The sequence below is a fragment of the Gossypium arboreum genome, chromosome 10 (assembly GCF_025698485.1).
Source record: "Gossypium arboreum isolate Shixiya-1 chromosome 10, ASM2569848v2, whole genome shotgun sequence".
Classification (NCBI taxonomy): domain Eukaryota; kingdom Viridiplantae; phylum Streptophyta; class Magnoliopsida; order Malvales; family Malvaceae; genus Gossypium; species Gossypium arboreum.
In genome coordinates this window covers 112,732,431-112,749,045 of record NC_069079.1, presented here as the reverse complement: position 1 = coordinate 112,749,045, position 16,615 = coordinate 112,732,431, and the positions used below count along the sequence as shown (strand labels likewise).

Here is a 16,615-nt window from a genome sequence, read left to right as displayed (position 1 = left end):
ACAAGTGTGTTATATACATTAAGGATGTGGAATGGAGAGGATGAGGAGGAAAATATATATGAATATTCAGCTAGCATGACTGATTTGCATGTTTTAGGCTTAAGGACTAAATTGAATAAAAGTAAAACTTCAGGGGGCAATTTTGTAAAAATTTCAAAATAACCAAATTGAAGGGAATGAATTGTTTTATTATCTAAATTAATAAATTGAATGAAATTATCAATTTAAGATCGGGTGAAAATTGGGAAAATGGTAAATTACGAAAATATCCTTGAATCTTGACATTTTTACAATTTCGCTAGGTAAGTTCGTGTAACTTGAATTATATTCTTAAATGCTTGAAATGTATGTTATTGATGTAAAAATAATTTGAATGTTCATTGTATGAAAATTGATGGAACATTGATATATTTGATAAAAAGGGGAAGAAATCTCAGTTGAATAAAAGGAAATTTTGATGGATCTTTGAAAAGGAATTGACGGTAAAAAGGATCTAGCCCGGACGGGTGATCCTATCCTGATATAGCCCTCCCGAAGAATACGTGTAAATGGATTTAGCCCGGACGGGTAATCCGAATTAGGGTCTGAATTTAGCCTGGACTGGTAATTCATATTCAAGCTCATTAGAGTAATTGTCGTTGCAGGGGATTTAGCCTGGACTGGTAATCCTGACAATACTCTATGAGTTTGTATTACAGAGGATTTAGCCTGGACTGATAATCCCACTGTAAGGATGAGGTTCGCGGGAGTGTGCTCTCTGATATAAAATGTGTAAGACCATGGTTGAAAGATACCATGGAGACCTGATATGAAATGTGTAAGACCATGGTTGAAAGATACCATGGCAACGTGATATGAAATGAATAAGACCATGGTTGAAAGATACCATGGCAACATGACGGGAAATGAATAAGACCATGGTTGAAAGATACCATGGCAACGTGACATGAAATGAATAAGACCATGGTTGAAAGATACCATGGCAACATGACAGAAAATGAATAAGACCATAGTTGAAAGATACCATGGCAGTATGAAATGAAATGAATAAGACCATGGTTGAAAGATACCATGGCAATATGACAGAAAATGAGTAAGACCATAGTTGAAAGACACTATGGCATCATGTCAAAGATAAATAAGACCGTGGATGGGAGACGCGATGACATCTATTGAACAATTGATATTCAGGTAATATGTATCAGATGACGAATGGTTATATGAAATGGTTGTGTGAAATGTTTACAAGAACTGGTCATATGGAAATATATGTACAAAATAGTTGTATAAAATAATTATGAAGATAGATAAACGAAATAAGAATAAGTACATGGAATATAATTTATGTTAAGTTTGATTTAAACTTTACCGAATAAATATACATAAAATATATGGAAATGATAGTGCATGAAATATTGATATAATGAAATGATTGATATATACTTATAAAGAAACGGTAAGAGAATGATATGTTTCATGACATGTACATATATGATTATCTTTGATATGTTGATACAAGGAAATTATGTAAGTAAAGACAATTATTAAACTCAAGTGTGACATGTCGAGAAAATAAGTATATAAACGTTGAATTTATATAAAATATATGCAAGTATACTAACAACGATGATTGACGCTTAGACAAGTGTCAAGCTATTGATTGAATGGTAACATGTTTAATTATAAGAAGTATTGAAATGGTAAGTACCTAGATGAAAATAAAATTTAAGATTTTGCGAAATTTTTTTATGATCCCGATTTAATTCCAGTTGCTTTTTAATGTATGTTTGGGGCTTCGAGGGCCCAATAGAGAGACGTTATGATTATTTTCAAAATATGAATAATAAATGACTCAGAATTATCTGAAAATATTCAGTAAACTCCGGTAATGCCTCGTACCTATTCCGACAATGGATACGGGTAAGGGTGTTACAAATATGACCATTATGTGTGGTATTAATATGAAATATATTGTGCATTTATTATGTGTGTTTTTGTTTGGTAAGAAAAAGAAGCTTGAGAGAGGTTCTCCAAGCTATGGAAAAGAGAAAGTCTTGAGTTGAAAAGGGAAAAGGAGCTTTTCTTCTCTTTTTTCTTACTTGAAGGTAAGTTCTCATAGGACTTGCGTATATACTTTGCTCAATAATAGTAAAATTGTATTAAATTGGTGGTCATAAATTGAGGAAAATTAACTATGAACTTGTGTGAAAGCAATGCATGGCTAAATGAATTTATGTTAAATGATGTGCAATGTAAACTAAAATGAAATCGAAATATGCCTATGATATCGAATGTAACATATCTTATATGGGATTGATAACAGTTTGGGTAAGAGGTGTTATAATTAATGTAATAGTCATGAAGGTCTTAGATTTCAACATTCTCTCACTTGGAGGCAATTGTTATGCATACCTCCCCAAACCACAACCTTGCTTATGGGTAAAACATCATTGACTAGGGTCACCGCCGGCATGTCTGTTTGACATGTAGAATATTTCTAACCTATCTCTGTTAGTATAAATCTCCAGTGAGAAAAATCTCGAACACACGAACGGAACTCAAACAGAAAAATAAGAAATAGAACAAGGCTCCAAGGTATGTATAAAGTCACTATCTTTAATGTTATATTCGCTCACACCTATCTTCTGTGTGCAAAAGAGTTTCAAGCAAGTTAACCTCGAGAATACAATGAAGCCAATTACTATTTGTATTTTGCACTGACAAGAATAGCCCACTAAGCATTGAGCAATGTATAACAAGAAACTTAATTTCTACAAATGATTTCTCCAGTAATACTTTATAGAATAAAATAATTATTGATCTAATTTTATAACTATTCAAGTAATATTATTTGAATAGTTATAATTCTTTTAAAAATCAAATTATATAACTTTTGACCAATGACTAAAATATTTATCCTTTGATTAATTACATCCATTCATTTATAGTTATTAGAATACTATAAATATTTGAAAATATTCCAACAATCTCATCATGAGATCTCATCAAGTCTATATCAATCTAATCAAAACCAAACCGTCAAATTAATTAGTCTAATCACTATCTAGTTAGGAAAATTATCATGTTTCCTAAGAAGCCAACCACACAAGATAAACACATACACGTATCAAGATCTAATGCCAAAAGTGGTAATCAACCCCACATATAAATTACTCATGACCCAATATTTGGGTTTGAGGACATTTTGCCTTTAGAGGATAAAGAGTTGTATGTGGTTGACTTACGAGAGGAGATAACTATTGATACAATATTTAGGTTTGAGGTTTAAGGACGATTCACCCTTAAAGGGCAAAGAATCATACGTGATTGAGTTAAAGGAGAAGATATTATTTTGAACTCTAGTCATGTATAGCTTAGAGAAAGGTAAAAGAAGAAGAGAGCCCCCCTTCCATCTCTCCTTCCTCCAGCTTACATATGGAACACACTATACTGGATTTTTTACACAAATAATACAAAAAAATAAATAAATATCATAATAGGATAATGGGATTAAAATTCAAGAAACAAGGCAAAATCAACAGTGCATACCTGCAAGAGGCACCGCTTTACTTTTTTAAAAAAATAATTTTTTGGGGTGCTGACCAATCGTTAGCACCCGTATTAAAACTAAAAATATGAATTTTTTTTAACAGTATACGAGTAAAAGATAAAAAAATATTTTTTTATTGGTGCTCCCGATGTGTCAAGTGGCACCATTTTATTTTTAATAAAATATAATTTTTTAAAGCTGAAAACAAATCTGATCTGAGAAAATTTATCGGGTATAGGAATTAAGGCCCATGACTGACAGGTCATGGAAACCCAAGTCGTGGCATCGTCATACACAACGATCCCGATGCGGTGCATGCTTCTGAGTTCCCCGAATACTTGGACATCATACCTGCTCACCTGATGTTAAAAGATCCTGAATTGGCAGAGTTGTTCATAGGTCAAAGATTCGCAAGCAAAGACGAGTGTCGATGCCATCAAGCGCTATAGTTTGAAGGTGTTTGTTGACTACATGGTGGCTGACTCTAAACCAACGATCTATGTTGGTAAGTGTTGGAAGTTGATAGAATGGTGCAAGTGGCGGGTACGAGCTATATTTATCCAAAGGTCCTAGTAGTGGGAGATACGAAAATATGTTGGGCCTCATACATGCACTTTTACTTGTATGACGCAGGACTATCACAAGCTTAATTTAAAAACCATCTGCAACTACGTATTGGCAATGGTTAAAGAATAGCCAACCATTGTTGTATTAGTGTTGATTGCCGAAATACAAGAACGATTCCACTACTATGTTTCATACCAAAAGGCATGGTTGGCTAAATAGATGGTCATGGATCAGTTGTACGAAGATTGGGGTGTATTGTACAACGAACTCTAATGGTGGATTGTCGCAATGCAAGAGTACATTCCAAGGATTGTCGTTGAGTTGCAGACATTGCCTTATCACGACTTGGGCAACCAACTACATTCAGGAAAAAGAACTTTTCACCGTATGTTTTGGACATTTGATCTATGCTTTCAGGCCTTTCCCCACTGTAAGTCACTTGTGCAGGTAGATGAGACCTTTTTGTATGAGAAACATATGCAAATCCTCCTCATTGCGGTTGCACAAGACAGGAACCAGAACATTCTATCGATAGCCTTTGCCATTGTCAAATGAGAGAACTCAGAGTCATGGCAATTTTTCGTAGAGAACTTGCGGAGATATGTTGTCACTCAAGACAATGTTTGCATTATATCTGATAGAACAAAGGGACTAGTAGCCAAAATTAGGCGTTCGGGTGTTCCGTAGAGATCCGTTTACTACATCATGCACATTGCATTGAACTTCCACAAAGAATTCAAAAATGCGGATTGATGAAGACAAGTTGTGAAGATGGGTAATTATCTTTCTTATTTTTTCTATATGTTTAGAGTTTGTCAAACAACACGTAACATGTTGTAACAATTTAGGGTATGAAGTGGAGCCACATTGGTTCAAAAAGAGATGGGCCCGGGTTTCTATACTCGATAAAATTTATCAAATCAAATTTTCTTTTAGCTTAAAAAAATTATATTTTATTAAAAATAATAGGGTGTCGCCTGGCACATCGGCTACACCAATAAAAATTATTTTTTTCTTCATTACTCATATACTGTAAAAAAACTCGTATTTTTAGTTTTAAATACGGGTGTCACCGATTGGTCAGGCTACACCCAAAAAATAATTTAAAAAAAGTAAAACGGTGCATCGATTGGTCAAACGATACCAGGTATGCACTGTTGATTTTGGCTAGTTTTGTGAATATTATTCTCCTTATCCTATTCGGTATTTATTTATTTTGAATTATTTATGTAAAAAACCCCACTATACTATTTCTTTTTGTATTTTATAAAATGGATAATTTTCAATTTTAATATCTCTAATATGCTTAAATTTAAAATTTAATCCTTATACTTTTATTTTTAATATAATTTGCTCCTATATTTTTATAATATTATTAATTAGTTCAAATAGTTAATGTTGTTAACTTTTCAATTAAAATGTTATGTGGTTATATATAATATGAAAGCGATTTTTAAATTCAAAAGGAATTAAATTCTTGAAAATAAAATTAGGAAAACTAAATTCTAAATGTAAAAAGTGCATTTAAACTTAGAGTCATGGTTCTTTGAATCAGATCAAAATGGCTGAGGTACTGATCTAAAGAGAGGTATCAAACTGATTGACTTGTGAATTTGTACGGGCCGGATGAACCAAGCTAAAAATTGAATGAATCAGTTTTTTATAATCTTTTAATAATTTATTTAATCAAACCTTATAATCAACAATCTACCAATTCAACCACCTATTCAAATATGAAAATCTTGCTTAAAGTATATTTTAATCTTTATAATTTGATACAAACAAATAATTAACTCCATACTAGTAAAATTTTAAAAGAATGTCCAAATCACAAGACTAGGTTGGCTTTTTAATATGGTTAATAGAAAACAACTATTCCGATATTTCTTCAATAAAATATTTTGATAATCATAATTTAACATTTCAAATCACATGATATCTTGGTTTAGTTTTTGTAAGAGTAAATTACATTCAACATCATTCAATTATTAATTAATTTATATTTTAGTCACTTAACTTTAAAAATTACAAAATGTCATTGAATTATTAAAAAAAATTCGTTTAAATCATTAACTATTCAAAATTTGATCAATAGGTGATTAAGATTATCATTTTTAGTTTAAGTCTGACTAGTGAGCTCTAGTAATGATTCGTTGATCGGTATGGTGAATTAGTACTCATCGGCTTGTAGAAAAACATACTTTAGATTCAAGTTGATCTAATGATCAGTGCCCGTGAATAGATGAGAAAATTTGTTTGGATTTTAGTTTACAAATTCGTAATATTCAAAGTTGTGCCATGAAAAAAAAAGCACTATAGAAGAGAAAGAGGAAGAATTTTCGATTAGTATAGGCAGTGTGAATGGAGAAGGCCATACGATACTGATTTTAACAATACAGTAACTTAAATGAAAACTTTTAAATAGTTTAATGACCATTTTGAAACTTTCTAAAATTAAGTGGCTAAAATGTAAACTTACTAATATTTTAATGACCTTGAATTTAGTTTACACTTTTTTTAAATTCACATTAGTCATTTAACATTTTTTTAACAGTAATTTTGATCTAAAAGGATTAAATTATGCAAGTTAAAATAAAAGGATTAAGAACCTAAGTTGTGCCATATTGATGGAGTGTTTATCTTCTCTAGGATTAATCTAGGTTGAAATTATTATTGTTCCAAAAATAATACAGGGATTAAATCTCAAGTTAAGTATATTATAGGGACTAAAATCAGAATTTAACCTTAGTTAATAAAACCTAAACAAAAAGGTAGGAAGCATGTAAATAATGAAATTTCTAGGGTTTCGGTGACACAGAGTCAAGTATAAAAGAAACATTGTCTTCTATAAAACCCAATCTTCCTCTCAGTGAACCCTCGTCACTCGGCGGCAGAAGCAGAGAGCCTCAACATCTACACTTTATCCTCAAACCATGGTCCGAATGTTCAATTCATCTCTATTTCCCCATCTGGGTATTTATCAAAACTTAAATGTTGTTCACACTGGATGGATTATTTCTTTTTGTAGACTTTCAAGCGTAGGAATGGGGGCCGCAACAAACATGGCCGTGGCCACGTGAAGTTCATCCGCTGCTCTAACTGTGGCAAATGCTGCCCTAAGGTACTTTACATTTGTATTCCCATCTGGTTCTTTGGGGGTTTTTTTTCTCTGAAGGATTTTAATTTTCATTTGTTTTTTTCTTTCTTTGGAATTATTAAAGGATAAGTCGATCAAAAGGTTTCTTGTGAGGAACATTGTGGAGCAAGCTGCTGTTAGGGATGTCCAGGAAGCTTGCGTCTATGACAGTAATTATCATTTGATTTCCTAATTATATGCTAATTTTCTCATTCTAGTACATACATTTGGATTTATTGTTCGATTAATTGTATGTAGCCTACACTCTGCCTAAGCTTTATGTGAAGATGCAATACTGTGTTTCATGTGCTATCCACTCCCACGTTGTGAGGGTCCGGTCTCGCACCGACAGGAGGAACCGTGACCCACCTCAACGCTTCATCAGGCGCAGGGTATATCTTTTTGTAACCCATGATTAGAGATGCTTTTCACTGTCAACTATCCGTGTATTGTATTGTGAATGAAATGCTGTTCTTCTTGCCATGTTGGATTGCTTATCATTTCCTTTTATTACATGGCTAATTAAGATGAAGTTCTTTAGATTTTAGGTTATGTTATTTTTGCCATAGAGTGGGGGTGCTGTTAATAGAATTTTAGCTATTGAACTCCTCCATAGGGATTATGACCTATGACCATTCCTAGAGTGGTTCTTTTTTAAATTATCTTATAAAGAATAACTGAAGGGTATTTTTGGAAAAAATTTTAATGGCTGCTAGTCTGCTGCTTGAGCAGAAGTTTTCCATAGCTGTCTGGATCACCTTTCAATGCCTTAGTGATTGGTTTATGATCATTTTGGGACGCAAAATTCCTTGAATCTAATATAACTAGCTCTTATATACAGAAGTCATATGGAGCTGACTGATAGATTTTGGCAAAATTTTTGTTGAATGTGATATATAACCATCATTAAAATGATTCTCTGTATTATGTATGATGCAAGTCTTTAGGGACTTAAGTCTGCCCCTTTTGCAGAACCTTTAAGTGCTTTAGGGTTGGACAAGTCGTATCTAAACCACTTAGTGGCCTTTTTTGGTGGCTTATTGATCATATTGGGATGGAATATTCCTAGGAACCTAGATGCAGAAGTCCTCCATTGGACTGGTGGAATTTTGGCTACATTTTGCTGATTGATCCGTGACCATCATTAAAATGATTCTCTCTACTATGTATGATGCAAGTCTTTAGGGACTTATGTTTGTTTCTTCTGCAGAATTTTTAATTGCTTTAGGGATGAACAGTCCCTCGTAGTTAATAACCATCTAAACCACTTAGTCAGTGGCCTTTTTGGTGGCTTATCCATCATTATGGGATGGATGGGATATTGCTAGGGACTCAATTAAATGTTTTGTGGAGGTCATCTAGAGGGATGATAGAATTTCGCTATTCCTGAAACCTAGAATCTCTCTACTTATCAAATTGTGATCACTTAGAATCTTTCTTGTGATGCTTGGCATTTTTTTGGGGACCCATCTTCCCCTCAAGATGAAATCTTTAGTGTTTTAAAATGAACGGGTCCAGTGGTCCCTCATATATCTAATATAATCTAATTCACTGTCATGTACCTTTTTAAAGTTGTTAGCTGATCGCTATTGTATAGAAAATGGTTTCTTATATAGGTGGTATCTGTAGGTGTAGGGGTTCTTTGTAAAGTCTAAATAATACGTACTTTGTTACAGAAGATTTTTTATCTCAACAAGAAGGAAAAAATAAGCTTTTGTACTTAGACAAATGTGCTTGGAAAGTACACTTATCTATTGTTGACAGTTGCAGTGTTTGGTTGTGGAAATATATGTGCAATTGCTTTGTTATAGCAATGAACTCATAAACTCTACTGTATATCGCCTTCATATTTATCAGAGGCTTGCATCTGTGATAACTCTACCTATTCTGTGTTTTATTGTTTTGTTTTCATGTTTCTTCCATTTTTGCTACATTCAGAAGCTTCGCCTTCATATTTATCAGAGGCTTGCATCTGTGATAACTCTACCTACTCTGTGTTTTATTGTTTTGTTTTCGTGTTTCTTCCATTTTTGCTACAGTCAGAAGCTTCATTATTTATGTATGTGATTTATTCGTTCAGGATGATATGCCAAAGCCTGGTCAGCCTGGTCAAGCTCCTCGTCCAGGTGTTGCTGTTCCTGCCCGTCCTTAAGGCCCCCAAAGTTAAAGATAAATTTCTATTTTTGTATTTGCTTTGAAATGGGCTGCTTTAATTTTGAGAAAATTTGGATTTGTGTAGAAGGTTTTTGATTAGTTAAAAGTTTGATCGCATTTGACAAGCTATGAATGGTTGAGAATACTGGTTGGAATCTCATAATTTCTATTTAGTTGCTTATTTTATCCAAAATAATCTTCACACCTTTGAGACATATTGCTCATTATTTTACATAAAAGTTGTTTTTCCATTAGTCTGGGCTGGTGATGAATCATGGTTGGAAAGCAAAGAGCTTGATTCATAAGCATTTCACATGCTTCTAACATGTTTGGGTGGAAAAGACCCTTGTTAGGGATGTAGTCGAAGTTGATAAATCCGGAGCACAGTAATCCTGGCTCTCTTTCTTCCAAATTCCGTTTCAGAACCAGTCCCTGCACCATTGCTCAGCCAAAATTAATATTTCAATGATTCAATCTCAGCACTATGAGTGAAGCCGTAATTACGTAAGGGTTAAGGTAGATTGTACTTGAATCACTTGAGCCCGTACAAACAATTGCCACAACTTAGCAAGAGTTCTTACAAAGACAGTAAACCATCTTTATAAAAGAACGCCATGATGTACATATTGGTGTAGCGAGTAACAGATACGATCTCATACATGCATCGCTATCAGTTCCTGTAGCACTCTGAACTCCGTACATGTACACATTCTTTCAGTGCAGGCTTAGAAGCTTTTCAGGGAACCAAAATTTAGTGGTGTGACTGAAAGGCAATTGAAATCAGGTGTGGCACTAAGAATCACCCATAAATAAACCTATATATATTAATTAATTCAGGTCAGGACAAAGATCAATGCTGCCTCAAAAAACAAACACCAATCTTCATTTTTCCAAGAAAGCTTAAGTGAACCAAACTGTTCGACTAGAAACGAAATTTTTTAGTACTTATTAGCTCCATCATATATATATAAAATAATCATCACAAAAACAACATTAACCACTTCTAAAAGACCAGCTAATAAGTGTTTTCTTTATGGAATCCCACATCTGGTATGGTTCACATGTACCAAACGACTCCTTGTAGACACCATTTACAACAGTTCAAGCAGCAGTAATTTTAAGTAGTATCAGATTTCTCAGTAATAACAAAGAGAAACCACAAAAGGGATACCATTATGAGCAACAACCTAACTTTCTGAGTGAGCCACTGTCTTGGGAGTGAAAATGTACACATGACAGTCATGCGAATCAACTTTAGCACCAAATGATGCCACTGCATTTTCCTTGACCTCTTTGTGCTGCAAGTGATAAAGATAAGTAAGCAGGTATTTGGAAAGTAAAGAATTTCAATCAAGGCAATGTATAAGCAAAACAGAACGAATTGTAGTTGGTATGACTAGAATTTCCTACTGCAATGGATTGAATGTTCGATAAACTTGAACGGGTTTCCAGTTTGGTGAAGTTTGAGTAACTTAATATCAACATACCCCCTCCATCCCTCCCCCGGTTCGACAGGTTACTTGCATAAGTCAAATATTAATCAATGTTTGGGAAACCCAAGCAAAGCTTCATTAGGGTGAAAGTAAGGAATATGTGTGCCTTGTTGATTATCTAGTTATACTTTGCATGTAAGAAAATACACATGATTCTGGTTACTCAACCCCCAAACAGACACTTAAGCCATCCTGGCTCTCCAACAGCCTAAGTAGCTTGAGGAAGCCTGGGAAGATATAGGATGATGCTACACTGTGTTGTTTCTAACTGACAGTTATCAACTCTTTTCAGAAAAAAAAGAATGAAACTTGTGAACAAAAAAAGACAAAAAGAATCAACAGGCATTAGAAGGAATTAAGGTGTTTGCAATGAACGGAGGGAGGGTGTTTGGACTGTTGGAGGCAGTTTTATAAACCTGATAGACTTTTTGGTAACTTCTACGTCTAACACAAAAGGTTAATCTGAGTTTCAATTCCTTCAACCAAAACACCAGCTGAAAAGTAAGTTTGATCACCTGCCACAAATCTCTTATTGAGACATGGGTGCTAGATTCAAGACCGAGTACATCCCACCTAGCTGTTATAGTTGCAGCTTTGGAACATCTATTCCAGAAAGCTACGACTAAGCGATTGCCAGACAAAGGTCCTGCCCAAACCTGCAAAACATAATCACAAATAAAATTTAAGAGATAATATATCCGTTATAGCATATTGCAAACTTCAAACAATGTGTTGCACCATATGGTTAACAGCTCCTGTCGTAACCGAGTATGAAATACTTTGTCATACAGGAAAGTTCTCATACACAGCTTTCACAGCTAAAATAACTTTTAGCTGCTGGATACTCTTACAAGTGAGTCTTTTCTTTTATTTTTATATATTCTCTTGCACTGCTGTGGCCAGCAAAAAGCAGGCATACATAAGACTTTCATGAGACCCAGCTGCAACATTGATAGTCAAGCTTACTACTAACTAAAGCCACATTTAAGGGTGGTATTAGAGGCCATTCTTCTCTACCAATTTGTTAACTTTGTCAAGGAAAATAATCGCACAAGTTATCACACTTAAGAATCGTTTGGTTGCTCATGTAATAATGTGAGGAAAAAGCTTATTTATTACATTGTATTACAATAGTTAGACATAAAATAAAGAATAATTAGTACAATTTTAAACTTGAAATTAGAAAGATGAGTAGAAGCTCTTGTAAAAATTAAGATCTCTTCAAAATAAACAAAAAATTTTCATTTTCCCTCGCTAAAAATAAGGCATGGGAGTGGTTAAACTTTTCAATTGAATTAGTTTATTGCTAACTCATACACTAAAACATGCGTAAAAAATGATGCTCCAAACTAACGTAGCATTAATGTACCAACTTAAGCAAGCTGAAAGATCACCTGAAGGCAGTTAGCTTCTCCAGAAACATAAACTTTCCTTCCCTGGACACCTAGTGAGTCTGCAAAAAGAAATAATATCCTGTCTACTTAGTAGCCAGAAAATATGAATTGAAATCCATGGAATTATAAAGAATAACAGACAACACAAATTTCATTTAATACAAGCATAAGAAAGCCTGACTTGGCTGCAGACAGGGAAGAAGGGATGAGGGGCAAAAAGTAAAAATAAGAAATTCACCTTGGTTTACAGAAATGACCTCCTTATTGCTTAAAATTTCAAGGGTTTCAGCAGTCATGTTTCTTACATCACAACCAATTAAAAGAGGGGCCTGCACCATCAACAACAAAATTTTAAGCCAACTGAAGGATTCAAAAGGACATAATGTAGCAGATATATAGATATGGTCAGTGCTAATTAAAGTTCTCAAAAGTAAAGAAATAAAAAGTATCCTCACAGGACACAACAAATTAAAAAGCAAATAAGGACTCAACCAAAATTCCAGGTGCGTGGCAGTTACAACATTGGTGTCAAAACTTGGAAGAGCAAGGTCATGGAAACAGCAGTTCACCAGGAACCAGCTATGTAAGATTGATTTCTCAATTCCAGAATCAATGAAATTAATAATAAAAATGAACTAAAAGTAACAAGTTGGGATGGGGCTAAAACAAATAACTTGCTTGGGACATACAACATTTAAATAAGGAATAAGATTAAAAAAGAAAAAGAAAAGACCTTCATCAAAGCCCAAATGCTAAAATGAGCACGGTATTCCTGATAAGTCATGCCTCCATTACCAACTTCCAGCATATCAGGATCTACTCAAAAGGATTACATGGAGAGTTCAATAACCGCAGCTTTGCACAAGAATTTTAACACCTCTATGCGAAAAAAAGACATTTTTACCATTCCATCCTCCAGGTCCAGCATGGGAAGCCCATTTGTCATTTATATCAGCTATTGTAGTCATGCTAACCAACAAGGAGAAAAAGAAGGTATAACAATCAATGTAAGAATTCAGTATCAGCAGAACTTTTTCTTTTTCTCCATGAACTAGACAGAAAAATCATGTTTCATTTCTTACACTTCTTACAGGGTACAAGAAAACCAGTTCAGTGTGTCGTGCTTTCCCGAGTGGTGATGATTAAGGGGGAGAAACTAAAGGAGCAAGCTAACTGTACTATAATTTCAGCATGTTTAACAATGATGCATAAAAAAGTGACTCACTACACCACTCAAGCACTTCTTATTCAAGAATTCTAACCTTGCCCATGTATCATTAATGTCATCTGTTGTACGCCAGCTATTTCCGACTCCACGAGCCCATAAGGCTGGGTCTTCAACCCCCCTATCAATGAAGCCATGGTTGATCCCAAGGTTGTGCCAAATTGTGCATGAAAATAATGCAAATAGAAAATGGAATTTCAATTACCATTCACAAATAGAATAGAAAATTGTTCTCCCAGTTGCATTTAGAGCGTCACGCATTGGAGGATATCTGAAATTATGGTACCAAATCCAATGAATTGAAACAAAGATATAATGATTCTTTGAGTAATAGAAATGAAGAGGAGATGTAACCTTTTTTTAGGGTCAATACCCAAGTTAAAACAGTTATCATACTTCAAATAATCTACACCCTGGTAACAAAATAAAAAAGCATCAAATAGACATTTTTTTGTCATTTGTTTTCAGAGTCCATTTTATTAGTACTTTGAATTATAGAAGCCTACTGGTATCAAACTTCTAATATTATAAAAAAATAGAATAGGAGACAATTGAATTATGTTTAATGGTTTCCAACTAACCCAATCAGCAAACAGTTGTGCATCACCAGTTTCATGGAAGAGTGATCCGGGTCGAACTTGACACGTAAATGCACTACAACATTGAGTTGAGTTAGTGAGGAAAATCCAGAATTTAACAGATTTGATGCAAAATTAAGTAACTTTTTCATTGTGAATCTAACTTCAGAGATTCTGCACAGGTATTGGAAGTCCATCCTACCCAGCATCACCATAAATACCAAGCTTGAGGCCTTTCCCATGTACATAATCAGAAAGAGCTTTGATTCCGGATGGAAAAGTTTTTGGATCAGGGACCAACTGACCCTGCATGATGAAGCAAAGCCGTAAAATTTAGGTGATCCTCGTACATTCAAGCAATAGACCTTGACAAAGTACTACAACACATATTTGACATGGACAAGTTTTATGAGGGTAGTAAACTAAGAAGCTCATAATATTATTCCATTAATTGAACTAGAAATGACATTTACGATAGATCAAGGTTTATAGAATGCAAATAGCAAGAGTAGTAATTCTTTTTTAAAAGCAATAAGATTATCTAACCTTCAAATTTCGAGTGGCAGCAGACCAGCAATCATCTGCATCCAATGAAAATAAGTAAGCCTCATACAGGACAATATAAGTTAGGGTAACTACGTATGTTAAATAACACAATAACACAGAAGAATACCTATATTAACATATACATAGCCTAAATCAGCCAAGCCAGTTGAGACAAGTGCATCGGCTGTTCATAGTAGAAACAAGGTCAGTATTTCAAATGAATTTTAATCAAGAATGAAGAAGAAAACAATAAACCAAAACTCAAATGGTAATGTTTCAATATGTCAATTAATATGACATTGTGTTTGAAGGATATCACCATCATTAGATTTTTTGAAGTGGCAATGGAATGATATAAATCCCAATTCAATTTCTTTAGAAATGAATCCAGTATACCTACTGCTTATCAAGTATTCCTCTACGTTTCATACGAATAAGTGTTAATGAGTTTGACTTAGCAGAACATAATATTAACAAAAGAATCAATATGTCACATGATCATTCATGAGATTAACAGGGAAAGAATGTGGGTGGTTTATGTGTATTTATGAACAATCTAGGCAAAATTGATTAATACCACATACAAGAAAAGGCCAATGAACCATGAGAGCAACTATAATGGGGTAAAGAACCCATACCTGTTTCCTTAATAAGGTCTTCACTGATACTACAAGCAAAGAAATTCCAGCTATTCCATCTGAAAAAAACATGCATTAAAAGAACATCATATTTACCTTTGACATGCAATTAGTTTTAATACCAAAAGATAAAAACAATGAGTTCGGATGCATTATTACATTAGCAGTGTCACTTGATACAGTAACATCAAAGCCTCTGAATTAAGATCTCAAGCAAAACACTATATTCCCCCATATTGGCTTATCAAGTCCCAGTTGCAAATCTTTACTGAGTTTAGTCCTAAAAACAATATCTCCAAAATTTTCATTGTTTCTAGATTTTCCATCACTGAACAATTTAATTTTAGCTTCTTCACAATAAAAAATCCTTTTTCCCCCCTTCATTTTTTATGATTACACATATAGCACATATCCAACCCTTATAATCCAGGGGAAAAAACAGAAGAAAATTATATATATATATGTATATATAAATAAATCAGCAGAAAGCAAGGACCCAGTGCATGAAAAATCAAAATCCAAACTGGGTTCTTAATAGATGAGGGATAAATTAAGATAAAGAAATAAAGAGAGAAAAGCACTACCCCATTTGAGGCGTAAGAGCCAAGCCATTGTTGAGTTGAAAAATCCCATATTTTGAAGTATCATAAATGGAATTGTAGGATTTGGAGAAACCAGAACTAGGTTTTTCAAGTTTCTCTAAAACACCCACTTGTCTTCCTTCAATTCCACCATCAATCAACCATAGTGTAAGAACCATCACAATATAAACACTGTAAACACTCTTCTTCTTCTTCATGTTCTCCATGCCCATTTCTATATGTTTCTCCTTCACCTTCTGCTCTATTAGATTTAGAGGTTAAACTTGATCAGTTTCGTATAAGCTTTAGCAAAGCAAGGAAAAGAATAAAATATATGGATTTTGTTGATCCATTTTGTTAAAACATGAGAACTCTGGTCAGAGGTAAGCGTTAGTTTATTGTCTGATTGAGTGTTGCGTTGTCGGATTGAATTATACTTTAGGGAAATGGGACCCACAAAATTTGTCTAGGCTCTATGAAGGAGAGCGGTGACACGTGTTTCAGACTCTTGTCAGTTTTTACCTTTCTTACTCCTCAGTCACACTAGATTTGATTTGACTTTTTAACTCGAAATAGTTGGTTTATTGTCTTAAATAATATAAAAAATAAATAATTACCAATAAAGGATATGTTAAAAATTAAATACGAAAATAGCATCTGTCAGTTCTTCTTTTCTTAAAAAAATAATTTTTTTTGCTGCCGCTATATCAGGCGGCATCGGTATGTATTTTTTTTAAAGTACTCGAAAAAATA

General features: G+C 33.9%; 2 protein-coding genes across 2 annotated transcripts; one reads left to right on the top strand and one right to left on the bottom strand.

Moving 5' to 3' along the window:
* Positions 1-6,899: 6,899 nt before the first annotated feature.
* Positions 6,900-9,603, top strand: LOC108489304 (40S ribosomal protein S26-3-like). Its single transcript, XM_017793748.2, has 5 exons — positions 6,900-7,053; positions 7,146-7,238; positions 7,339-7,423; positions 7,512-7,645; positions 9,334-9,603. The coding sequence occupies exons 1-5, from the start codon at positions 7,051-7,053 to the stop codon at positions 9,403-9,405; spliced, it is 387 nt and encodes a 128-aa protein (XP_017649237.1). The 5' UTR covers positions 6,900-7,050; the 3' UTR covers positions 9,406-9,603.
* LOC108489303 (alpha-galactosidase 3) lies at positions 9,417-16,268 on the bottom strand. The gene is made up of 15 exons (XM_017793747.2): positions 15,866-16,268; positions 15,282-15,340; positions 14,771-14,827; positions 14,644-14,678; positions 14,300-14,403; positions 14,101-14,173; positions 13,874-13,932; positions 13,725-13,790; positions 13,557-13,640; positions 13,199-13,263; positions 13,028-13,110; positions 12,533-12,623; positions 12,295-12,353; positions 11,416-11,556; positions 9,417-10,705 (listed from the first exon to the last, which is right to left on the bottom strand). Exons 1-15 carry the CDS (start codon positions 16,093-16,095, stop codon positions 10,595-10,597), a joined length of 1,317 nt encoding a protein of 438 aa, XP_017649236.1. The 5' UTR covers positions 16,096-16,268; the 3' UTR covers positions 9,417-10,594.
* Between the last annotated feature and the right edge of the window lie 347 nt (positions 16,269-16,615).

What these genes read in the sequence shown, in the direction of transcription:
- LOC108489304 (XM_017793748.2), top strand. An exon ending in GGAAGCTTGCGTCTATGACA is followed by an intron (nt 7,424 to 7,511) that starts GTAATTATCATT and finishes AATTGTATGTAG; the next exon opens with CCTACACTCTGCCTAAGCTT. An exon ending in AACGCTTCATCAGGCGCAGG is followed by an intron (nt 7,646 to 9,333) that starts GTATATCTTTTT and finishes TTATTCGTTCAG; the next exon opens with GATGATATGCCAAAGCCTGG.
- LOC108489303 (XM_017793747.2), bottom strand. Translation starts at nt 16,095, where the DNA reads ATGGGCATGGAGAACATGAAGAAGAAGAAGAGTGTTTACAGTGTTTAT. An exon ending in CTATGTATATGTTAATATAG is followed by an intron (nt 14,679 to 14,770) that starts GTATTCTTCTGT and finishes CATTGGATGCAG; the next exon opens with ATGATTGCTGGTCTGCTGCC. An exon ending in GCATTTGGGCTTTGATGAAG is followed by an intron (nt 12,624 to 13,027) that starts GTCTTTTCTTTT and finishes TTGATGGTGCAG; the next exon opens with GCCCCTCTTTTAATTGGTTG.